Here is a 25748-nt window from a genome sequence, read left to right on the forward strand (position 1 = left end):
TTGAAAATCACCGAGGCTTCTCTATTCAATGTCACGCCATGAATCAACATTTTTTAAATCAACATTTACAAATACTTAATTTTACATAAATTATACAACGTATTTGAGCACTTTTGAGTCAACAATTCTTGCGAAAGGGTATTAAAAGGTAAAAGCGTTTGTGCAAAACTGGGAATCTGCTATCATCTTGCATTACATGCTAACGACGACTGCTTCGAAAGCGCGCGCTGAGTTGTTCTAATTCCTCTTTTTTTTTTAACAGGAATTACAAAACATTTCATTAACACATTGTCCGAAGCTATTTAGCGTGTCGACGAGCATTAAAGGTCGTGATGTTGATCACGGTAGGCAAATTAAGGTCGTAAAGAATCATTTTCGCAACAATGAAGAATTATCTTTGCTTGGATACCTTACTCTGTTAGTGTCTTCCACTCGCCCCTCGCCCGTCCCTGGGCCCTACGTTTGAAATTTTTTCCGTTTAAGGTCCTACGTCATGTAGTCACGCACCCTTATATGACATGCAAACGCTGTACAATCGACTTCATAAGATACATTTTGTGATAGTCTCACATCAACTGTGCAGCCGTTGCTCGAAAGACCCCTAAAAATTTCAAAAGTATTTTATTTCGTTCAAAAAGTATTTTATTTCGTTCATGAGACAAATCTCTTGCATACTGCTAAGACTGAAATGTCAGTGCATGATAGGCAAGGAGGGAAATTTGTTATTTTGAAATGTCATGGTGAATAAATGAGGAAAAACTTTATTTCATTTCTTATTCACTAATAATTCATTTGTAATGCTTATAAGGCCTCCTACTGCTGAGCCTGCATGTCTACAGTCACCTCCTCTCCACTCCCCGATTTTGTTTGAGGATATAGAAGGAGCGGCTGTACACAGGTTACCCACTGAAACCTACTGGTACAATTCAAAATTAAAGTACATGCTGGATCTTTCAATGAACAGTCAAAGTGGACTGCAAGTTGTACATTGTAAAGAGGATTTTAAAATCCTTAAGTTCTGATTAGTATATTAGTCACACTGATGCAACAATTTGAAATCACTATTGCTTTATGCACATCAAACTCTCTCTCTCTCTAAAACTCTCTCACGTAAAGCCGTTTGGGTAAACACGGTTTAAATTTTTCCTTCCGTAAAGAAGTATTTAACCACCAATTTTTGTTGACTGCAAATCTGGCCAAATTAAATTACAGATCAAAGATTTCTTCCGGTCAGCAGCTTTTGAAAACTACTTTCCAGTTTGCAGCCATGATGATTTTTGAATTAAGGTCAATCAAGCCAAGTTTTCTGAAAAATTATTTTATTCTTAAAATGTATGTTAATTCAAATGATAAAAAAACTGTGATATATTCCACTCCACGCAGAGGACGTATTTAATAAAAATGTATTTAAAAATGTGTTTAATAAAAATAAGCCTGAACTCTGTTTAATATAACACAAATAACGCCATTAGTGCTAAATACCACTGATAAATAATTTAGATATTGTTTATAAGAATAAACCTGAGTAAAGAGCCGACATTTTGCGACGCCAGCAAAGGCTTCCCCGCGAAAAATTCCACTGATGACTTGTCACTACACATGCAGACCTGTGTAGTACTTCTGATTGGTCGTGCCGCAAGTTAAGTTTGCTTCAATTAATCGAAAGCACTACCCAGATCTTGGTAGACACGTATCATCGGTATGGAATTTCTGCGCTCGTTTCTCAGCCGTCTTTTCGCGGGAAAACCAGTAGTGAGTGTTTTCTAAGGCTTTATAAAAATACTCCTTTTATATTTGTAAGCCGGTATATGTCTAGTTTTACAACTGTGGATCCTAGATTGCGATGCTGTTAGGCGTCCCCTCTGGGAGCAGATAAACATAAGGGATCTTCAGCTTTTTATTTCGCTCTTTTATTGACTTGGAGATATTGCTGATATTTTCTTGGAAACGGAGAATGGCCTCCAAAGCAGCAATGTCTGTGAAGAGTCCGTCGGAATAATCACCTAGAAAACGCTGTTGTTGGGAGAAGAATAATGAAAAAAAATTAAAACGCTAAAATAAAACAAGACGAGTTTGATTTGCATGTAAAACCCCCTGAGATTCAGCTTTGCTTAATGCGTTTTTTAAAATTTACTTTATTTCTTGAATACCGGAAAGTCCAGGATTTCGTATCGAGAGCTGAATTTTAGCCATTTGTATTCGTTCAGTTATTCAATCATCAAGTCATTTTCTGCATAACCCACCAGTACAGTCAGTATATCATCTTCATAATGCCAATACTCCTCTCCCACCCCTCCCTTTCTGACTCCCAATAATGCTCTTTCAAGTTACCTCATCTGGAAATATGCGTGTCAAGTCGTACACTGTTGCTATGGTAACCCCAGCTTGGTGCTTGGTTGGTAAACACTTCATTACTTCTTTCATTGTTACACTATTCTTCTCAGTTGGAGGTGGTTGCCGCATCAGGGCGGGAGCATTTGGCGGGAAACCAAAGGTATCCATTTGCGAAAAGTTAACAGCTGCATGCTGACAAGAACATGTAAAGATGATGATGGTCAGCAGATGGCTCAGTTGGTCAGCGGTGGTGACTGAAAACGGGAAGCCGTGGTCGCCTTCACCCTCTCTAACTGGGTAACCATTGTCGTGAAGATCACGAATCCACGCTTGTAGTTCCGTGTCCTGGAAGAAGTATTAGATCAATTAGGCTTCTGGAAAGCTGCCCACCTACCCCTCCCCTATGCTAACATTAACACTTACTTCTCACTTAGGGCCAAATGTTGGCTTAGGGGAGGGGTAGGTAGGCAGTTTCTCAGAAACCTAAATTGCTCTGTTCGAGAACGAGACTAGAAAAGACGTTGACAGAACTGTCACATGACATTTCATAGAGAATACTTCATGGAAAGTGCTGGCGTACGGTATTTACGCACGAGTTGTTGACGTATCAGAAATCAAACGAGTGAGCGCAGCGAACGAGTGAGATTTCTGATACAAAAACAACGAGTGCCTAAATACCGTAAAAAGCACTTTCCATGTGGTATTGTGTTTATTATATACATACTGAGATATTCATCATTTTGGCGGCCGTTTGATTTTAAATCTTTCAAAAATACTAAAACTTGCCGCTACACACTTACCGCAAAATGACAACGAAAACGAAGTATCAGCTTTTTAGTAAAAACGTTTGTTAAAAACATAAATGACGGTAAGGATATGAGGTAATCCAAGAACTATAAGTAATCTTAACTGTTTGTTGTCAATGAACAATTAAAAATGAGTGAATTTAAGTAAAATGGCCGGTTTCAATATAAGCTTAAAGGTCAAATGAACCAAAATTTCGACCTTTTTTATTTTAGTTCAATTCTAGCGAAATGTGTTTAATATGAACCAAATAAACATACTATGAAGTTTCAGCTCAATTGAAGCAAGTATCTCCGAGATATTCGCTATTAAAAATTGCTATTTTTTGGCCCTTATCTTCGTAGAGCGGTCGGAAAAATTGTCGGAAAAAACAGCTTGTGACGTCAATGTTGGTCAGGTGAAAAAAAGCGGGAAATTCAAAACAGAGTTTTTCGAGTCGACTTTACGCAGAAGTGGTTTGTGCGATCATAAACCTGGAAAGAACAGGCAATTGGTCTTCAAAAGTTGCAAGCTGTGATTATAACCTTCTTATTATTTAATTTTCTCGAAGAACATCATAGTAAAACGGACTTTAACGACATTTACCAATTTCCTTGAGTTGTTCTGGAAATGTGCGTGCGTAAGTCCGATTTTTTTCAAGATGCATTCACAAAATGTGTTCATATAAGGAAGTTCCTGGATATGTAAGGTCCGGAGCTCCACCGTGGACACAAAAACACAATATCTTTGTATAATAATCTGCCCAAAGAAATTCAAGTTTGCCCACAATGTGTTTGAAGTCACTGAACTTTGTCGCAGTCGAGCTGATATTTTAAAACCCACGCTCGATCGGACACTTCTATCTTCGCAGATCACTGAAATATAAACAAAATCCTCAATGTAGAAGTTTTGGCGTTGATATGTGGACAGAAAAAGAGTTAATCATTATCTAGTAAATCTTCCCCAAGATCGGTTTCAAAGCAAGCATAGTTTTTTAAACTTCATCGTTTCGCGCAGATTAATTTTGTTTTGTGTTGTCAAGCTGAACATGCAGAACACTTGTCAAAAACCTACGCGTAATGTATGATTTCCTTCAAACAAAGTTAAAGTTATATTATTGCAAAAACTTCTTTCCAATTATGTATAAGATTTAATTACCGATTGAGGTCACTTTAAGGACCATAGACGCCACTTTAAGCTGGCAAAGAGATGCGACAAGCAAAGAACAATTCCATCACGCAGAAAAATCAGCTTAATAAGTGAACTAAAAAAAGCTTCAATAAGGTTGCAAAACAACAAATTTTCATTAAAAAAACACAAGGCTTAAGGCTCTTATACCTGCTGACAAAGACGAAGTGAATTTTCTGTAAGGAAACAACCTACCTAAAGATCTTAAAAGCAAAAGATCAATTGCAAGCTTCGCAGCCAAGCCATGATTCCGACTACTTAGCTAGATTTTTTAGCTACTTTTAAAAACTGGTTCATGCGAGGGTCTTCATTCAAGTTAAACTCAGCAAACTGAATCATTAAAAAGTACAGAAAACTGCACATAAGGGTTTGTTTTGCTCGCTTCAGTCAAATCCAGCTCCAGCAATTGTTTATGGGCAAAGAGTCAATTGTTTTGAAGCCAATGCCAGTTGTCGTTCTCAGCTACTTCACAGCTAGTGAAAAGGAAAATTTGCGTACAGAAAGAAAACAAAACTACGTAATTAAAAATGAAAAAGAAAAAAAATACTCTGACTATTATTACTTGAGCAACAGAAAAGTGATCGAAGTAGTCTGTTCTTCTCGGATAAGCTTGTTAGCCTTCTATAGTTACGAGGAAGTTTTAAGCGCTCAAGTTTATTCACTAGCAAGCGTTAGCATTACGGTTCTTTGACATAAGACAAGGATAAAGCTGTTTCTGCAAAGGTAAATGAATCTGGGCATGTAAAAAAACTACTAATAACAGAATGCAAGCGGGTTTTAATTCAGCCCGGCGAAAGAAGGCAAAGCTTTGGACACAAAATCAATTCACAAATCGAATGCACAATTATCAGAAAAATACAAACCTCTTTGGCAATGTTCAAAACGTTTTATTCCTCTTCAGACAGACGGATTGATCTGCTTTTACTCTAACATTGGTTGTTCTGAATCCAAAGTAATTTTCAAGTGACGAAAAACAACAACAACAAAAACAAAAAAAAAGCCTCAATACAAGGAGCAAACGTTCGCACCTCGTGTATTTCATTCAGTCTCAGTCAGAACTCTCACAGAACGAGACAAACAAACCCAGGCGATAAGGGATGCGCAGAAGCTTGCACAGAACGTTTTTCCGCCCTGAAAGACCAACATTGACGTCACGTAGTCTCCAGTCTATCACGCGGCCATTTCAGAAACGTTTTCGTGAAGTCTTTGGAAATGCTCGGATTTTGATCTTTTATCTTTCTATAAAGGCTTGGGAAGAAAAATCTTTACCCAAATCTCACTTAGGATGGTTCTTTTTAGTGTTTGGTGAAGGTAAAGTGACAAAAGAAAATAGTCAATTTTTTGGTTCATTTGACCTTTAAAGCTTAAATGAAAGGCAAAGTAGCTCCGACAAAAAGCACAACAAAAGCTTACATCTCGTTCTGTTTCCCCTTTCCGCTGTTGTTTCGCCGGCTCTCTACCGTTTTTTTTATCGACAGTGAATTAAACGAAACTATTCCACTCCATTTCCGAAATGTTTTTCACTTTTTAAGCGAGAAAAACCCTTTGAGTAAAACTTTTCTCGTTGAATGTGTGCGAAGCGGCGCTGCAAGCTGCAATAAAAGGCGGGAATTTTGGCGCGAAACTCACACACCTCTGTGGCTTCTGATTGGGCGTATTATTTTTCTCACACGTGAAAAAACATCGTTCGCGATTCTGATTGGACGTATCATATTTTTCACGTGTGAAAACCATCGTTCGCTCCTCTGATTGGCTAGAACTAATTTGCGTACGAAAATTTACGACATAGCTTTTTGGCGAGTATTTCTCAGTATGTATATAATAAATCCTGATATCTATAATTGCTCTCCATTATTTCACTGGCTGCTTGCAGTGACAACCTTGTATCTCACCCGAATTAGCAAAGGAGACAGGTTACTTTAACTCCCAAACGTGCAAATAATAGAGAATACTTCATGGAAAGTGCTGACGTACGGTATTTACGCACGAGTTGTTGACGTATCAGAAATCGAACGAGTGAGCGCAGCGAACGAGTAAGATTTCTGATACAAAAACGAGTGCGTAAATATCGTACAAAGCACTTTCCATGTGGTATTGTGTTTATTATATACATACCGAGACATTCATCATTTTGGCGGTCTTTTTATTTTAAATCTTTCAAAAATGCTTATTTGCCGCTACACACTTGCCGCAAAATGACAAAGAAAACGAAGTATCAGCTTTTTAGTACAAACGTTTGTTAAAAACATAAATGACGGTAAGGATATGAGGTAATCCAAGAACTATAAGTAATCTTAACTGTTTGTTGTCAATGCACAATTGAAAATGAGTAAATTTAAGTAAAATGGCCGGTTTCAATATAAGCTTAAGCTTAAATGAAAGGCAAAGTAGCTCCGAAAAAAAAGCACAACAAAAGCTTACGTCTCGTTCTGTTTTTCCCTTTCCGCTGTTGTTTCGCCGGCTCTCTACCGTTTTCTTTATCGACAGTGAAACAAACGAAACTATTCCACTCCATTTCCGAAATGTTTTTCACTTTTTGAGCGAGAAAAACTCTTTGAGTAAAATTTTTCTCGTTAAATGTGTGCGAAGCGGCGCTGCAAACTGCAATAAGAGGCGGGAATTTTGGCGCGAAACTCACACACCTCTGTGGCCTCTGATTGGACGTATCATTTTTCTCACACGTGAAAAAACATCGTTCGCGATTCTGATTGGACGTATCATTTTTTTCACGTGTGAAAACCATCGTTCGCTCCTCTGATTGGCTAGAACTAATTTGCGTACGAAAATTTACGACATAGCTTTTTGGTGAGTATTTCTCAGTATGTATATAATAAAAGACACTACTTGATTCTCTTGTTCGTAAATACTGAAAATCAATATTGGCGGAGAGTCTCATTTGAATGGTCACAACATAGGCTTTGATCATAGACTGTAAAGTAAGAACTGCATACTTAATAAAATAGTACCATGTGAAAGTACTGCCTAAGGGGCTTCGAAGGATTTCATTCACAGACTCAAAAGTTAGAACTACAAACTACATAAATAGCACCATGTAAAAGTATTGCTGAACAAGTTTCATTTGAATGCGGGAAGTTAGAACTAAATACGAAATATATAGTTACTATCTGCGCGTATGATCTACTAAAATGTCCGAAAGGTACATAACTTACATTCCGGATGTCTTTGTCAGAATGGTAATAAATCGCTAAAATGTGGGTAACAAAGTCGTTGATGGCCTGCCATAGCCTGAGCGCATCGTCTCGGTAGTAGAAGCCAGGCAATTTTTTTGCATGATGAACCCCTCTTTGTTCAAATACTTTGGGCAAATCATAGGTTGACCAACTCAAGTCCTTGTAGTATTTCTTCATCAGCAAAATGTGGCCTAACACAAGAATAAATTAAGATAAAGTAAGGTTAAACACCTAAGATTTTTTGCGTAAGAAATTTGGTCTAGAGATAACCGAAAGACAACGATTAGGGCTGGCTCAGGCGGTAGAAAGCTGGCCCGTTAGCGCTAGGCCGCATGTTTGATTTCCGGGGTCTAGGCCATTTACCCAGGGTCTTTAAATAATCACGCCCGGTTTTAGCTACCACCAAGAGAGGATAAAGGGGACAGAGAAGGCATCCCCCATACACACCCTAGTTATTTTTAGAATCGGGATAAAGTTACCTCGCGCGCTGCGTGGATGTTTCGTGGAGGTTTCGCATGATTAAACGCCGTGGAAAACATGTCGGGCGAAAGGCAATGAAAGCGTAAAGAGATCGAGAGCATTCCTGAATATTGACGCGAAATGAGTCGGCGCTCACCTGGGAAAAGGGAATCGCTAGACTCTGACAACCCGTAAAATCAGTTTAACTCGAAGTTGTCGTAACCTCAGTGCTTTAATAAAATAAGAAATTTCGCCGGTCTATTGAAACCGGTCGTTTGTACAATAAAGCAAGTAGGACGCCAAGTGTTCTTTTTGTTGAAAAATAAAAGACTAATAAAAGAATAAATATCAAACCAGAAATTGCTCTCTTCAAACTGTAAATTATGAATGATCCTGAGAGAATATTCTGTGTGTTAGGGATTTCCCTGCTGTACTGTTAGCTCTAAACAAGAGAGGAAGGGCGATTCTTTTTTAATTTCCGTTTCGCTGACACAGCTTTAGTAGAAATCTCTCCGTAGTCGTTTTCGTCGACAAAGCGAATAGCAATATCGCTCTCCGCGTCTTCCCCCATTTTGTTCTGCGTCAATTCGTGAAGGACGCGTGGCTCTGAGCGTGGCTCATCCATGCGGAACACATTCGCGCTATGCGATTGGCTGTTGTCTAATCCCCCTTGGGATCTGTGGTCTTAAAATTAACTCGAGACGAATTACCTGTGGAATAGGGTGTGTATGGTGGATGCCTTCTCTGTCCCCTTTATCCTCTCTTGCTACCACTCATTTTTAGTGAACTATGTAACATCCTACTTTTGTAGGAAAACTTCCTTTCATAAGTACAACTTACATTACCCACCATCAACTCAAAATTATCGCGGCGAGGAGACATTATATAAAAACAAGTTCATGTAAGCAAGAACAATTACACAGAATTTTTTTGTACTTTTAGGCCGTTATATGGTAAAGTAGATACTTTATAAGGGTAACAAAAACCTCCCTCCCATTGATTTACCTCCACCTCCTAAACTAAGCGTGTTGTCCGCCACACCACCGGCAGGAATCAGCCTTTCTCTTCCCAGCGTATTAATGGCCATAACTCCCCGCACGTGAGGTGCTAGTAACTTCCACAGAGGGTGGAGAGAGGGTAGCTGTCTTCTGCAGGCAACAGCAACAGGCTCCATAAAGAGATGTGTTCGAAGAAGATGCGTGATCATCTGCAAATACAGTGAGAAGTTGCTAAAGAGTCTAGCTATCCACATGACGTCACGTACGCCATGTTGGAGTGTCAATCCTGTTCTATGGGGGGTTGAACTCTTTTCTTATGTTAGCGGTTACTTTTGTTCCAATACATTTGTATAGATGCTGCCCACGTGAGTGAAAACGCACACTGTAGACCTTTTCGAGGAATTTAATGAGCTGATTGATCAAATAACTATTTTCTAAAAATTGTTTCACAAAACCGAAAGCCATGAAGGAAGATACTCTCAGCGTTCAGTTCTTAAATTCAATTCTGCCAGGCACAAAACCAATGTTCCACTTCAAGTTGGTAAAAACTACATTATACTTTTCAGCATGATTTTTGTCATGGATACAGAACTTATCAAAAAGACTTAACGATCTATGCAAAAGCGCCTTGTGACTAGTTCCCGTGAAGGTCATTACCTGATGCCACTGCGAGTCTGCATTCTTGAGCCACATTTTTGCGTAAGTCCAGTCCAGTTCCGAATCGTTGGCGGTCCATATTGGATTGGTCTCGCTAGGCACCTGGTGTAACTGTATTGCTATGGGAACTATATCTTCAGTGCTCTTGACATAGAACAGGCCCATAGCCGCGCAGGTATAACGCCTCTCTACTTTAGTATCGTTTTCTCCGTAATGGGGAATGTCTTCGAGAATCTTGAAGTCAACCATGTAGACACGTCCATTCTGTAAATAATGCAAGGAAACCAATGTAGGTCCGCATATGAGTCCCCTAGAGAGGAGTCTTATTTAACCCTTATAACCCCAAAAGTGCATCAAATTTCTCCTTGTAATATCAATGCTTTGTAAAACAGGGTGGTCATGAGAACTGAGTACATGATCAGGGAAGATGAGTCTAATTGATACTTCAACAAATTCTCCCCACTACCTCTATTGAAAAAGTATAGGACAGTAAATGAGAATCTCAACTTTGATATTAGGGTTTAAAGGGTTACGTGTAGCCTGCGTCGCGGACGTTTAATCTAACCCCAGTTAGGGAAAAAAAAGAAAAGTTACGGGAGGGTGGGGGGGGGGCTGAGGAATTTTTGAGCCGCAGGAATATGTTTTCGTTATCATATTCCTTGTATGAATTTTTTTTAGGCCGTGACATGAATATTTTTTAGGGTTAATTGGCGTACATGAATTTTTTTCATTTAATTTTCCCTTGCGGGAATATTTTTTTGTACTTCGCCCGCCACCCACCCATAAGTTTTCTAATGGCCCGTCCATAAGCAGTGCCGATATCCTTGTTCTGGGTCCCTAACGTATTCAATGAATTACCGGAAATGTATTTCGAGTTTCCCTTCAATCCGATTGGCAAAACGACGATGGAATTCCTAAACATGGCACGTTCTCCAATCATGGTAAACAGCTGGGGCCCAGAACAAGGATTTCGGTTCTGACAGCCTTGCAGACGACTTCAAGCACAAGTTTAGTATGTGGTGCAGGCTTCCTGTGATTTATACCAAAATATACCGTAAAATTCATTTTACGCGTGTGCGTGGGTGTTTCGTGTTAAAGTTATGCCGATACACTTTACCCTCAATCAACTTTTTTATTCATCCATGATTTCTGCTACTTTAACGCTTCAAGATGGCGTCTCACGGAGTTGAATGCTGCAGGTAGCTAGCGTTAGCTACAAGTATGAGCATAGTACAAGCTAGAATAATATTGCAACATTTAATTTGGGAAAGCATGATATAAAGTTACCTGCATTGCCTTCTTGAGGGTATCTCCCTGGTCCAGCAAATTGCCGACCATCTCCTGTGTGACTGGAAACTTGGATGGCAACTCGGTGCATCGCTTGATAGTATCTGGATTACAGCCATTCAGAAATTGCGATCCGTAGAAGGTGTCATCCTGCCATTGATCGGCAGCTGGTGGAACGTCGCCGACGAAGGAGACGAATGCCTAGAAAAGGAATTTTTAAACTTTTCCCTTAAAACTGTAGTTGGTTTATTATAAAAAGATTTGCTCGTCAAATTTTACAAATAACGTCTTAAACGGCCGGCAAATAAACAGGACCAAAGAGTTAAAGTGTTTTGTACATCAGTTGATAAAAAGCCACAAACTTAAATTCCCATTGTCTACCAAAATTAAAAAAAAAAATTATCAACTTTCGTACATTTTGCTCACCGCTTACCTTACGATAATCATGAAAATTTTCCCACGATTCAAAAGCATTCAGCAATTTAACCAGACCGAGGTTAACAAGTGCCTTCTTTTTGGCGCTGTATAAGTCATCAATAGCTTCCTCAGTAAAACGAATGTCTTTGGGAAGCTTCCTTACGCTTTCAGCCTTGATGTATCCGGGGAGACCCATAAAATTAGGATCGTCTCCCCATTTGTAAACCTCTTGCCGATGTTGGATCTCCAAGTGTCGCTGCTTCTTTACTGCTTCGAGTTGTTCGTCTGTGATCAGTTTGGCTGTAAGAAGAAATATGAGGTTAGAACTGGCACTTCTTATTGTGCTGTACGGAGCTTAGCAGGTGCCTTTGAAGGTGACAACACGAGAAGACAATTAAGGTCCAAAGTGGCTCATTATTAGGAGGTCTGGGCGCATGGTAACCCAGAAAATTTTAAAATATAGGATTGATCCAATATGAATAAATAAACGCCGCGTTCTTGGCTATGAAGCTGGAAAGACTTAGTGGACGAATAACCGAAGAAATGCGCAACAATGAACCTGGTTATTTGGAATAGTGGGATTGGTTATCGGTATTTAGGTATTTTATTTATTTGCCACACGATTACGATAATTACAAAAAGATGCCAAAAGAAAAAAATGTAGGAAGAGATGGCGAGGAGGCCTAAAAGAACCTATAGAGCTTATGTTAATTAGGCCTCCTCAATTACAATTTTTCGAAGATAGTATAAAAATTACGGCGACGGATACAACATAATATGAGGTGAAAAATTAAACTAATCAATACTACGGAAGTTTACAAATGTTGAATATTAAAAGGCTTTTTCCCAAAATTTTTGTTGGAGTATACTAATAATTATTACAAATAAATGCCTTAAGCGCTCTTTTAAAGGAGAAAGGTGAGGAAGCGTTGATGATGTTGGTGTTTAAGGTGTTGTAAAATTTAGGTCCTTGATAAAAAACGGAAAATTGTTTGGTTCGAGTACGACAGAAAGGCAGACGAAATTTACACGAGTTTCTTGTATTATACGAATGAATTTGACTTTGTAAGGTAAATTTACAATGAAATTTTAAAGGTAGAGTATGGTTTTGATAGGAGTACATGAATAAGCCTAGTTGTATTAAGTATATATCATGAAATTTTAAGATACCAAGATTTTGAAAGATTGGATCAGTATGTGCATCGAAAGTTGTTTTAGCTATAGTTCTGATCACTCGTTTCTGTAAAATCTCAAGACGAATAAGGTTAGTTCTGTAAGTAGAGGCCCAAACTAAGTTGCAATAAAAAAGGTATGGATAGACTAGAGAAAAATATAGTGTTCGTAAGGTTTTCGTGGATAAATAGAAACTGGATTTACGAATAATTCCTGTGCATTTAGAAACTTTATTGGCGACATGTGAGATTTCAGATTTCCAATTTAAATTTTCATCCATGATTACTCCCAAGAAAACTGTTTCTTTTACTTGATCAATTTTTTGATTATTAATTAAAAGTTGAATAGTTTGATTTGTACGCTTTTGAGATGGTTTAAATACAATGAATTTGTTTTTTTTCAAGTTTAATGAAAGCCTGTTAGCTCTAAACCATATTGACAACTTATTTAGCTCAGCGTTCAGTATATTAGTAAGGCAGTCTTTATCCTTGTGAGACACAAATACGTTTGTATCATCAGCAAATAATATCAGTTGTAATATTGTTGACGTGTTGATTATATCGTTGATGTAGAGCAGAAAAAACAAAGGCCCTAGTATTGAACCTTGGGGAACGCCACACATGATATTAGCACGATACGAAACATAACCATTGTATTCTACAAATTGAAGTCTGTTGGAAAAATAGCTCTTAATCCATTTGAGAGCCAAGCCACGTATGCCATAGTGTTCAAGTTTATCAAATAAGATGGAATGATTGACTGTATCGAAAGCTTTCGAGAGATCTAAAAAGACACCAACCGCTAATTCACCATGATCAATAGCAGATGAAATTTTTTCATGCAAATCAATCAAGGCAAGCGTCGTAGAGTAGTTTTTCCTGAAGCCGAACTGGTTATCACAGAGAATATGTAAATTAGTTAAATAATCATACAAGCGATTATAGATGATTCTCTCTAGAAATTTTGAAAAGCTTGGTAGAACCGAGACAGGCCTATAGTTGGTGAATAGTGACTGGTCATCAGCTTTAAACAGTGGTACCACACGAGCTATTTTCATTTGATCTGGTACAACGCCATGAGCGATCGATAAATTCATAATGTGAGCCAGAGGTCCCGAAATGATTTGAATGGATTCCTTAATTATAGACATTGGAATATTATCGTATCCAGCCGCTTTCCCGGAAGCAAAAGATTGAGCAATGGTAATAATTTCATCCTCTGTTGTTGGGCTAAAAAAGATTGACTCTCGAAATGATCCAGATAGAAAATCTTTATGTGAACAAGGAGGAGGCTGTATCTTCTTTGCGAGGTTGGGACCAATACTGGAGAAGTAGCTACAAAACCTATTTGCTACTTCCACTGGATCAGAAATCTCCTGACCGTCTGACTTAAATATTGTATTTAATTGAGGCCTTGGCTTTTTTCTGTTTAAAACTTCGTTTAAAATTTTCCAGGTCGCATGTGTATTTGATTTAGCATCTTCCAATTTCTTTTCATAATACCGACGCTTAGCCAAGCGCAAGGTGTGATTCAATTTGTTCTTATATCTTTTGTAGAGTGAACAATTGTCGACTGTTGGAACTTGAAGATATTTTTTGTAAAGTTTATTCTTTGTTTTAATTGATTTAAGAAGAGCTTTCGTTAACCACGGTTTTTTAAAGCGCCTCTGCTTTCTAGTCGCCTTCTTGAGAGGGAAGTAATCGTTATAAATCTTTGTATACATTTCATGAAAGCGTTTGTACGCAATATCTGGCTCATCACAAGTTTTAATCGAAGACCAATCAACAACTTCTAGTTTTTCAACAAAAGTAGGAATATTATTCGGATTCTTATCTCTAATAAAGAAGGGGTCTTGTCGACATCGATTTACCGACGTGTTAACGTTACCTGAATGAATTGAGAAGACGGGTAGATGATCTGAAATGTCAGTAAATAATAAGCCGCTTCTCGAACGTTCAAAAAAGTTGTTCGAAAAAATATTATCTATTAACGTAGCAGTATGTGAAGTAATTCTCGAGGGACGCGTAATCAAAGGAAAAAACATATTAGAGTACATTCCATCTAAGAATTGGCCTGTGAGGTGGTGATTTTGGTAGTTAATTAAATTAATATTAAAGTCCCCCATTAGGAAGCATATTTTGTTTTCTCTAGAGATATTACCTAACAACTCATTGTTTGTAGACAAGAAATCGTCGAGTCTATGATTTGGCGGTCTGTAAACAATACAAACAATTATATTTTTTTCTCGAGGTCTTATTAATTCAATGAACAGTGATTCTACAGTATCAACATTATGGAGGGACAAATCTTCTCGAAGTTTGAACTCTAGATCGTTTGAAATATAAAGCCCTACCCCACCTCCAGTTCTATTTTGCCTATACTTGTGCAGAAATTTGAAACCATTAATATCGACCGAATGAGCAGAATCGTTTAGCCAGGTCTCAGAAATTCCGATTACAGAAAATTTTATGTTTAAGCATGATAGATAATCAGTCAGCTTTACTAAATTATGAGGAAGACTACGAATATTAAGATGTAGGAAAGAGAAATCTGCATCAGAATAATTTTCGAGTCTGAGCATTTCGTTAAATTGATTTTCAATAAAATAGTCGCAGGGTGTCTCAACTGCATTAAAATTAATGTCAGGATCAAGACTGCCAGACTGTGTCAATTTAAAGCATAGCATTGTTATAACATTCTAGGACTTGCCTAACTTTCACTATCCTAGGAGAAAAGACGCCTTTTCTGTCCACTTTTTACTCACGGCGTGTGAAACAAAACCGTTATAAGGCGCCTGCTCTAGCGGACTAGCTTATGTACATACCTTTTCCTTCAAAGAAAACGGACTCACGCTTCACCCATGCGTAACACGGAAATTCGTAAACCTTTAGAATAGTGGAGCTGGTAGTTATCAACACCTTATCCACAAACCAATCGCTAGAACGATGGAAAATGCCACCTTGATCGTTCTCCAGTTTTATCATGACTGGTTCCCCAACATCGTCCGCCTCGATGACGTAAGTATCTTCTTGGCCCCTCTCGAAATCGTTATGAAACCACTTATCCAATACAGCAGGCTTTGTTCTGCCCTTGGTTCCTTGAAGAAAAAAAATTATTTTGTTATACTAATAAAGACATTTTGTCGTTTTGCAGGATGTCTGGCGCTTATGAAGGGGTTTCCCAGAGGGGTTTTTGAGTCGGAACGGGATTATATAGACGAGATTTTGCGATGCCGGAATATAATCCGGCTGGGATTGTTGTCTTGAAAGAGTCGATATCCTGTAAGAAAATTGAATTGCAATAAAAAAAGTTTATTCTATAAATGCTTCCGCGAGCGGGTAAATGAATCGAAGCCAATCGTGTGTTGTGATTGGTGTATCTTAGCCGCAAGAAAAAATGGTTCTCTTGGCCATGTAATAAATCCTCTATTGACCAAGCGTGAGGTTAAAATGGCTGAATGTTGGCCTTGTTTTTTTGTGCGTTTTTATTGATCTCTAACCTGGGTGCCAGAGACTTTTCTAGCGCGGTTACCGGTGTCTGTTAAGTCTTTATAGTGACCCGCGCGAAATTCCCGTCGCCGCTCGCGGTTTCGGCCTACGGCCGAAGATGTGTCGGCCTTCGGCCCACACCGAAAACTCCCGCCGTACGCGAGAAAAGCCTCTGGTACCCAGGGTAATTGATCTCGGACTTTAGCCAATATCCAGGCATCTTGAGGGGGACATTGGGGTACTCAATACCGCAATTCTGTAAGAAAAATTATGAAAAACCGAAATACCGTTTCGAAAATCAACGAAATACCGATACCGAATTTACGATTGGTGACGCTTACTTTAATTTGTATCCATCTCGACTGTTTGTTTCTCATGCATGTATGCACCATTGTATGCACTAGTAATTAACCGCAGCCATTGCGAGAAAACGTGAGAAGACCTTAAGTACATCGGTACAACGCGTACGATCGAAAAGCCCGGTCAATTAACTGTAACTATTAATTAACTGTAATCATTTACCAAGTTTTAAGTCTTCAAAATATTGACCTGTATTAGACAGGAGAGCGCAAATGAACAGTACCACAATGCCGAGAAGGATCTTCTTTTACCGAATACCGTTAGCCAAAAACATGAAAACCCGCATACCGCAAGCCTAGATGATACCGCAACATCGCACAATAAAATCATGTACCGAAATACTGCTTAAAAAAAAGAATCAATACCGCAATACCGTAAACCCCCATGTCCCCTTCCATCTTGATAATAACGTGTATTTCATTTCGTATTAAGCGGCATTTACGTTTGATTTCTTGCCATAAACGTGAAAAAATTTTTACATCATAGATTCAAAATATGTCTTATAAGTTATCTCACCTGTTATTGTCAGCGACACTTTAGCATCTGTCCCGGCCCCTTTTCGATTTCCAGTCCGCACTCGTACACTGTACCTTGCTCCTTCACAAGCATGTTGTTTGCAAACCTCTGATCTTGGCTTGTTTGAGCTCATTTTATTTGAAGAGGAATAGACTTTAGACCGCAGATATGCAATAGAATTGTAGTCGTAGATAGTCTGTGCCGGAGGAATGCTAATTGTGGAAGGGTGGTTGTCAAGTGAACAACGAGTTCGCTCAACTACAGCAACAGATAAAAGTGACGTCATGGTGACGAGAGCTAAATCCAACCACGGATGGTTCTCATGGTCCCATACTCTTGAAGGGTGAAGAATTAGGTGCGAATCATCAGGACTTACTTCATGTAATTGTATCTGGAGTTTGTATATAATGGGGGCTTCCGATAAGCGCTCTTTAAATTCAGGGATGAGGTAACTTTCAGGACGTTTTTCATCCTCCCATCTTGCAGGCTCCCTGAAGTAAATATAATAATTGAATGTAACAACAAATTCTTTAAGAAGACAGATAAGGTAACGATTCGCGCAACGCGTCGCACGGGAGAAAAACACTTCCCTTAACATGGAGAATGGTGGTAAAAATCGCCGCCACAAGCCGCGCAAATAATTCAAACTCGTTTCATTTTATGCGCCTTTTCGCGGCGTCAAAACTCTAAAACGACAACAATTCCTTATCACGCACGAAAGCGACATGTCCCATCACCAAACGCAAAAACATGTCACCCGAGCTGCAAGTGCAGAGTGGTTGTTCGCAGAGACTTGTCACCAGTAAGAGAAAATAAAGATTCTCTCTTATTTCCGTCCAGTAAAAAAGGCGCATCCATCCACGCGAACGCTACAAAAGTTTGGACTGACAGAATACATTCAAAGGACTGTTAGAGAAAGATAATGTGTTAACACAGATCACCTGCGCTCCGAAAAAACTTATATACTCTAAAAGGAAGGAAGAGCTATAGAGGAAATTCGACATAATTGATTTTGAGTTACCTTGGTTCTCTCTTTGGGCGTTGTTAATTGGCTAGGGAAAGGGTAGTGCCATGGGATCGTGAAAGGTCTTTACTTTTCTGTCCCCTCCCTTCCTGCTTTTACCGGCAAGCGCTCCGGTGATCCCGACCTATTTCACCGTCAATTTCTGGCGCCTCATAAAACAAGAACTGGCTGAGTTTGTTGCGCACACTACTTACCATGGTTTTCTTTGGTCAAATTCTGTTAATAGACCAGTCTCTGCTCTGCCATCTTGGGGAACGAGGCGAAATTTGGCGTAACGCAGCTTGCCATCTTTTGCTTTGTATTCATAAGCCATCCACGAGTAATACCGCTGATCCGTGAATGAGTCCGGAGCGCGACGGAACACAGCTATAGACAGGTAAAAGCTGCAGAGAGAAATTTTAAAGATTTATAAATGCGTTATTGACCAAGCGTGAGGTCAATTTGGCCAAGTTCTTTTTTGCGTTTTTATTGACAGAAACGAAGTCGAGGTCAGTAAAATGCATAAAAAGAACGAGGCTAATATTTAGCCATCTTGACCGAGCAAGCTTGACCAATAAGGGATTTATATGGCTAAAAAGATAACTTTTTCTTTCGGGACCAATGCGGGAAATCCAGAGCAGGTAAGATGGGCCCATCGTGCCCGCTCGTGTAGCCAATCAGAAAGCAGGATTCGCTTCATATTGTAAAATAAAGATTAAATTCCTTGCGCAGCATAGCTACTTAATTGTAAAATCGACGCTGTTCATGAAGAGTCTTGACCGACGTTTCGGCAATGCTGCCTTCTTCAGGGTTAAGACTCTTGAACAGCATCGATTTTACAATTTTCAAATTAATATTCGCTTCATATTGCCCGCTCGCGGATGCAGCCATATAATAATAGCGGGTATTACATGGCTAAAAGACTTACGATTGATCACGTCATTAAACATAAGCAGATGCGGCTTTCAAAATCCTTTGACCATAAGACAAAGCAGTAGAGACTACACTTTAGAGAGAATTACTATCAGTGTGAAGTTAAAAGAGCCCCAAGGTATTAAAAACGTTTGGATTCTAAGACGAGGACGAATTTCCGCCACTGAATACTAAGCAGTGCGCACGTGTGAACCCAGCGTCATTTTGGCTGGAAAACGTGATAACCGCTGCCATATACTACTGGTCTTAACAAGAATGTCAGAAGCTTCATTTTTATTTAGCTTCCTTCGAGGAAACAGCTGCTGCCTCCCGCTTAACAAGAAGTCTAAGGAATCTGGGTAGGAGATCGACTGTTTTCCCAGACTACTCCATCTGAATTAGAGAAGGCTAAGTGAGCTGGCAGAAATTACAAAAGAGAAAAGAAAAAAACAAAAATAAACACTTACTGCCAAGGATCCTCAAGACAGAAAGCTTTAAACGTCTTAGGGCCTCCGGTCAGTGCTGTAATCATCTTGTCAAAACTGTAAATGTTCCAGAAAGCCGCCTCTTCGCCAGTATGCATCATTAGATCAAACGGCGACTCAAAGTCAGTGTCAGCAAACTTCAGAGAGACCGCCCTCACGTCCAGCTGAGCGTCATCGGGTCTGGCAAGATTAGAATGTCGGAGACGCAATGGAAACACTCGTCCGGTCTCGAAAAATTCGTGTTCGGGGAGGAGAGGGTTGTCGCATACTGTTGCTGTTCCAATGGCCCCTACACCTCTGGGGTGAGTTCCGCGCTGACGGGTTACAAGTGCTTTTAAAGCAAATGCAGTTTTGAATTTAGCCACGTAACGGGCCATTTGAGAAGCGCTGAAGTTACCAGGTTTAGGTGGTGGCTGCAGAAAGAATGGATTTTAATGACCGTGAAAAACACAAAAAACAGGTATGTTAACGTGAAGGGAAAAAAAGTGTCTTTTGGATTGGTACAATAACTGGTGATTACCCATCAGCTACCATTGGCAAAGCCTACATTTTCTCTCTGTTCTATAACGATCTAGGGATTGCCAGTTTTTCCATTGTGTACGTCAGAGAAAGAAATGATGCTGATTCCTTAACTGTAGCGTATAACAAAACTTGAAAAAGTGACCTTTTTTCGGTACTCATTTTAAAAATCTCAATACAAGCTAATGGGTTAACAATGACATTATGACCCGCCAGTGTTAATAAAAATATTGGTCATGGGGTCGGGACAAAAATAATCGGATATTACTCTGTACTTACTTCGTCCGCTTCTTTCATTTTTTGCTGAAATAACTCTTCTCCCATTTTTTCTTGAAAGTATTTAAAGCCGAGATTTTCCCCTGTAAAAATAAATTAGCGATAGAGAATGATGACAACGATACATACTCCGGTTTTATCAACAAATATTTAACCAGAACTTGTGACTGTCTACGGCCACAAATAAAAAAAGGGCAAGTATTGCGGGCGCTTGAAGACCGTTAGAAGACCACAGAATAATGTATTTTTTCATCTTTCCATGCCAATGCGACATGGAAAAATTACCCCAAATCATACTCTTGGAGGATTCCATCTTTTAAATCACTCTAAGTCTATCATTTCCTGTCGCAAAATCCTTTCTCATAAAATAAACATGATACAGAGAAAACTTGTTCTTGTAATTTAACATTGTGACAAGAACGCTTATGTCAACACTGCCTCAAATTGCCAAAGAATTTCGACACTTACAAGATGAGAGTTCTTCTCTGCTTCCAACAATCGACTTTGTTTTTAAATTATTGGTAAGGCCATGTTTTACTTTAAATTTCTTCTTTGAGGGTGTTCCTCCCATGTTTCAGTCTTGTTATAAAAAAAATCCTGAGATGAAAAAAAAAAAGAATCGTTAGGTGAAATGAAATGAAGCCCTTTTAATTATTATAGATTAATAATTTGGTTGGCTGGTGTTTGACACTATGATTGAGCACAGACAAATTGAAAAAAAAAACTATTGCGTTGCATTGGATATATTTTTGGATATTCAAATTCACTATTAAAATTGAACAGAGAAGTCGTTACGACACCGCGTTGCCATGATAGCAAAATTTTTCAACAAACCGTGGTCCTGCAAATATGGCAAAAGCAACGAACAAAACTGACATGACTTGTATGAATTTCCTGTACACGATTGCACTCAGGAACAAAACCGCAGCCCATACTTTTTTCCATCGTACAACAATGCTAATGACCGTCAAGAAAGATTGTTGAGTTCCAGAGATATTTTGTTTCTATGGTAACGTGACGTCCCACTTCACCTCTCTATCGTACAAGTTTGTAAAAGGCACAGGGAATATTAATTATAGAAAAGCTATCGCTGTGTTGCTATCTCATCAGCATAAAAATAAAAACATAGCTTTAGTTTCGTAAGTGCATTAACCCTTTAAACCCTGATATGAAAATTGAGATTCTCACTAACTCTCCCTATACTTTTTCAATAGAAGTAGTGGGAGAATTTGTTGAAATATCAATTACACTCATCTTCCCTGATCATGCACTCAATTCTGATGACCACTCTGTTTTCTAAAGCATTGATTTAACAAGGAGAAATTTCATGCTGATCACTCTAAGGGCTTAAAGGGTTAAAGTCGAACCTCTAGCTACTTACGGCGACCTCTCTATAACGGTCACTTTTTGCCGTGTAGTCCATACATTAGAGACTTTAAGATCCAACGACGCGACGGGAGTGAGAACGTCGCTTAAAAAGTGAATTTGCGTTCTTTCAGTCTTTATCGCAATTATTCTTACCCAATTATTTTGTGAAATGTAGGCGAACCCTCCTGGAGTTGAATTCCTAGGCACCATATCCAAGTACAGAAAGAGAAATAAAATTTCGTCGTTGCTTATTTACGCCCTCAATAAAACGCGAAATTAGGCATGTTCACGTCGTAGTCGTGCAAAAACGGGCAGAGAAATGTACAAAAAAGCGTGGTACACGTGCAAGTTGTTGTTTTGCTAATAAAACCTACTGTTTTTTGACGTTCTTGTTGCCGTCCTCGTCGTTGGATCTTAAAGCTTAAAATCCCTATTGACTCTTGTTTAAACCTCTTAACAGCAGCCGCTTTCTTTTGTCCCCAAGAGGTGGCCGTTGTACAGAGGTTCAACTGTAGTTGAAAGATATAATAAGGAAACAGCACGAACAACACGAATAAACGTAAAAACTAACCTGAATTAAGCAGAGAGATTCTGTGTGTAATAAGCAACATTGAATGAATTAAAACTAGCCTTTTTAGCCTTTTAAATCCTTACGCGACACGCCTACTAAGGAAAAGACCCAGAACTGAAATTCATCTGGTGGAAACATCAAACCAAATAAGGCTCCGGTATATTGTCTATCTTATTGTGTTAAGATTGCGAATGTTATACATTATCAAAACCGGAAATATCATGCTACGCCGAGGAAGACAAAGAACGCCATTAAAGCGCTACTTCGTAATTAAAATAATGGTGACCCTTACTCTAATTTTGTATTCATAACTGGAGGAAATTAGGGATTAGAGTCTTAATAGAGGAACCCAAGGAATTCAATAGTTACCCTGAAGAATCTGTTCGGAAAAAAGCTAGGTCATCCGTTAAGTCCTGAGAGTGACCAACATCAATTTTCTCCCAAAATAACAATACATAATCAATAGAAAAAGTTATGAGAACTGATAAAATGATCATCACAGGGGAAAAACTTTGATTTTATATCAAATTCTCTCAAGGAATTCTTTAAGGAAATGTATGAAGGTCTGTCTGGAGAATTTGTATGTGGATATCGGGACTTAAAGGGTTAAGCTAGAGTTTCAACCCAAGATTTCGAATTTTGGGTCGTTGAGAAGGGCACGCGAGAATTTTCTCGTTTTGGACGGAAGTCAGGTTTTGTGAGATACACTAGCATTTCCACCGGACACATTATACTATGGCCTTAAATGATGAAAGCGTTTCTGAAACAAAAAGTTTTTTTTCTGGAGGATTCTATATTCTTACCCCTTATTCTTATTCTTTCTATATTCTTACCCCTTCCTCTTTCGAAACACCCGGGAAAGTCCCCTCGTAGAGCACTGCAATATTTGTGCTATATAGGTAAATACCGCTGTTAGGGTAGACTTCAAGCGGAACTGGAAGTGTATGTGTAGAATTAAGTAATTCTAAACTTTTTCCGAGTGGCTGGTAGCCTGATTTAAACACAAGAGAACCCTTGTACAAGCCATTTAGACTTACCCGAGGTCCACTACTTACTTGCAGTCTTCGATACTTTCGAACAAGTCGAGTGAATTTAAAGAGATTAGAATTAAGAATAACTGCAAACGGCAAGAGCGTGATACAATCTGTCATATGCGGAAATGAGAGCAGATTAAAAAACTTGGTTTTGAAATCTGTTGATTCTTTTTAACAACATAAAAATGATCTAAGTGCTACAATCATTGCAGTTTTGTTCTCGAGGATTCTAGCCTTACTTATCCTTTCCTCCTTCGAAACACCCGATAAAGTCCCGGCCTCGTAGAGCATTGCAATATTTTTGCTATATAGATATATGCCGCTGTAAAGGGTAGACTTCAAGCGGAACCGGAAGTGTTTGTGTAGACTGATTATGTAATTCTAGACTTTTCCCGTGTGGCTGGTAGCCGGATTTAAACGCAAGAGGACTTTAGACTTACCGAGTTCCACTACTTACTTGCAGGCTTAGATGCTTGCGAACAAATCGAGAGAATTTAGAGAGATTTAGAATTAGAATTAGATCTACAATTACGAATAACCGCAAACGGCAGTAGCGAGATACAAACTGTCATATGCAGAAATGAGAGCTGATTAAAACTTGGCTTTGAAATCTGTTGATTCCCTTTAACATCATAAAAATGATCTAAGTGCTAAAATCATTGCTGAAGCAGTTTTCCGGCGATGTTTTGCAATGTCTTTATGGGGAAATACGTAGCAATTTCTAGTTTATTCGAAGCACGATTTCAGTTTGTAAACTCAGTTCTAGTGTAGACTTTATTAAAGACTTAACTCCCTTTAATTTAAGAAATACGGTTACCTCGGGTAGCCCCATATCATATCATACATGCCCGAAGTGAGGAATATGATTTATTTCAGATTTAGCAGCGTCTCTTTAAATAAAGCTCGCGTAAGTTTGTCTCTATAATGAAAGGCAAAATTTGTCATTGGTCCAGTTTCATTTTTTTTGCTATACCAAGAAGAGAGGAAAGAAGGGGAGGAATAAACCGGCGTTTAATGATTATGGTACCATTTAAAAAAAGTCACATGCCGTAACGAGGAGAAACACGAGGAGACAGGTTGGATCGAAAGGTATAGGACGAGTTCACGCAGCTAGCCGCGAGATTTCCTTCAGGGGAAGCCCCACCTACTTCCCCTTCAGTTGGGCATGTCGGATCATTATAAGTTTCCGGGAAACTGCCCACCTACCCCTCCCCTAAGCCAACCGTAACACTTACTTCTCACTTAAGGCAAAATTTAATTTTGGCTTAGGGAAGGGGTTGGTGGAAAATGTCTGGGGGCTCCCATATCGGAGCATATCGAGGTCGGGGATAACAACATGAAAGTTTCATCAGCCGAGACAATTCTTCTTATCGATTAAAAATGATGAGAAACATACGACAAAATTATCATTTCAGTTTTCTGTAACCAGCTCGCGGAGTTTCCCTGACGATTAAGGCCGATACACACGAGTGATTTTGCTCCTGGAGCATGCTTCAGGGGCACGCTCCGGGAGCAAAGCTCCTCCGCGTGTATTAACGAGTTCATGGTTATACTTCATCCTCAAGAGCAGAATTTCCACCCCGCAAAATGCTCCACGATATCCAACCGGTTAAATATTTGGCAGCAAGCGCCCTGGGCAAACTGAGCGAAATTGAAAACGCTCCCTCGTGTGTGTACTGACACGTGCAAAATGAGCCTGGACATGCTCCGGGAGCAAAACCCGTCGTGTATCGGCCCCTAGACGTCGATTTGTCGCCGGAGCTTCCGCCGCGCGGCGAACCTTGCGAGACCAAAGTTGCTACAGAGGTAGAAATGGGAGAAATAGTCTACGCTCGGTTTCTGAAATCCAAATTAATTTTGATGCAAAGTTATCATGCAGATGAAATATTTGCTTTTATACCCTTCCGAAATGCCTTTGTTCTTTTTGTTAGTTCAAAAGGGCCAGTCGACAATTTCGTGGGTGCTTTTGTGTGCCTTTCATTTTCACGACAACGGCTTAATCCCCTTGGGCGTTGAAACATAAAATGACATTTGCACGAATTTGCATCCGCCGGCTTGCGTTCGCATCTGGTAATGCAAATGTAAATATTGGGCTTTTTTGATTGATAAAAACTGTCAGGAAAAACAGCATTGACGCTGCAAGCAGCCCTTCCGCTATTCCAAGAATCAAGTTATGAGACGTTATAAACGTTATTTTATAACCTGAAGGAGAATCATGTTACAAGTCAACTGATAGCTCTTGTTCTACCACATTCAACTTAATGCCACCTTGTTGAAAATAGAGTACACACGTATTCAGAGAATGTTTTGCCTTCATTTTCCTGATTTGTTAAAAACGACGAAAGCTTGGCCGCCTAATTAAAATGAAACTGCAAGACTTCTACCACTGGGTCACCCTTTAGAGCAACATCAGTCCTTTACATAAGCTGCATAAGTTGAATACGTGACTAATTAACCTACTGTTTGTTGTAAATGAGTCAATATTTGAACTTACACAGCAATTTTACACAATGCATTTCTAAATACGTTACTAACCTTTCCGTTGAGACAGACCAGTGCTTGGTTTTGCTGTGGGCCACGCAGTTCCGTCGTCTTATAAACCTTGAGAGGAACTGCTAGGTGACGGTAACATCGGCAGTGTGATCAATGCATATCAAGTGTTTTTTAATGGTCACATCATAGCCCACTGCTAATGTGACGTCATTTCGATTTCCGTTTCCGGCAATACG

The 25748-nt window shown here is 39.2% G+C and overlaps 1 protein-coding gene across 1 annotated transcript; it reads right to left on the reverse strand.

The window, feature by feature from the left end:
* Positions 1-741: 741 nt before the first annotated feature.
* Positions 742-25660, reverse strand: LOC140927730 (allene oxide synthase-lipoxygenase protein-like). The gene is made up of 14 exons (XM_073377415.1): positions 25555-25660; positions 20515-20643; positions 20050-20129; positions 19234-19664; positions 18070-18258; positions 16852-17342; positions 15312-15584; positions 11331-11614; positions 10898-11098; positions 9611-9874; positions 8961-9162; positions 7476-7687; positions 2332-2679; positions 742-2013 (listed from the first exon to the last, which is right to left on the reverse strand). The coding sequence occupies exons 2-14, from the start codon at positions 20615-20617 to the stop codon at positions 1834-1836; spliced, it is 3258 nt and encodes a 1085-aa protein (XP_073233516.1). The 5' UTR covers positions 20618-20643; positions 25555-25660; the 3' UTR covers positions 742-1833.
* Between the last annotated feature and the right edge of the window lie 88 nt (positions 25661-25748).

The sequence above is a fragment of the Porites lutea genome, chromosome 2, assembly GCF_958299795.1.
Source record: "Porites lutea chromosome 2, jaPorLute2.1, whole genome shotgun sequence".
In the NCBI taxonomy this organism is placed as follows: domain Eukaryota; kingdom Metazoa; phylum Cnidaria; class Anthozoa; order Scleractinia; family Poritidae; genus Porites; species Porites lutea.

Coding starts and splice junctions, on each gene's coding strand:
- LOC140927730 (XM_073377415.1), bottom strand. CDS start 20,617: ATGGGAGGAACACCCTCAAAGAAGAAATTTAAAGTAAAACATGGCCTT. Junction 11,099..11,330: donor ATTTTCATGATTATCGTAAG/GTAAGCGGTGAG, acceptor TTCCTTTTCTAG/GCATTCGTCTCCTTCGTCGG. Junction 2,680..7,475: donor CTGACAAAGACATCCGGAAT/GTAAGTTATGTA, acceptor TACTTCTTCCAG/GACACGGAACTACAAGCGTG.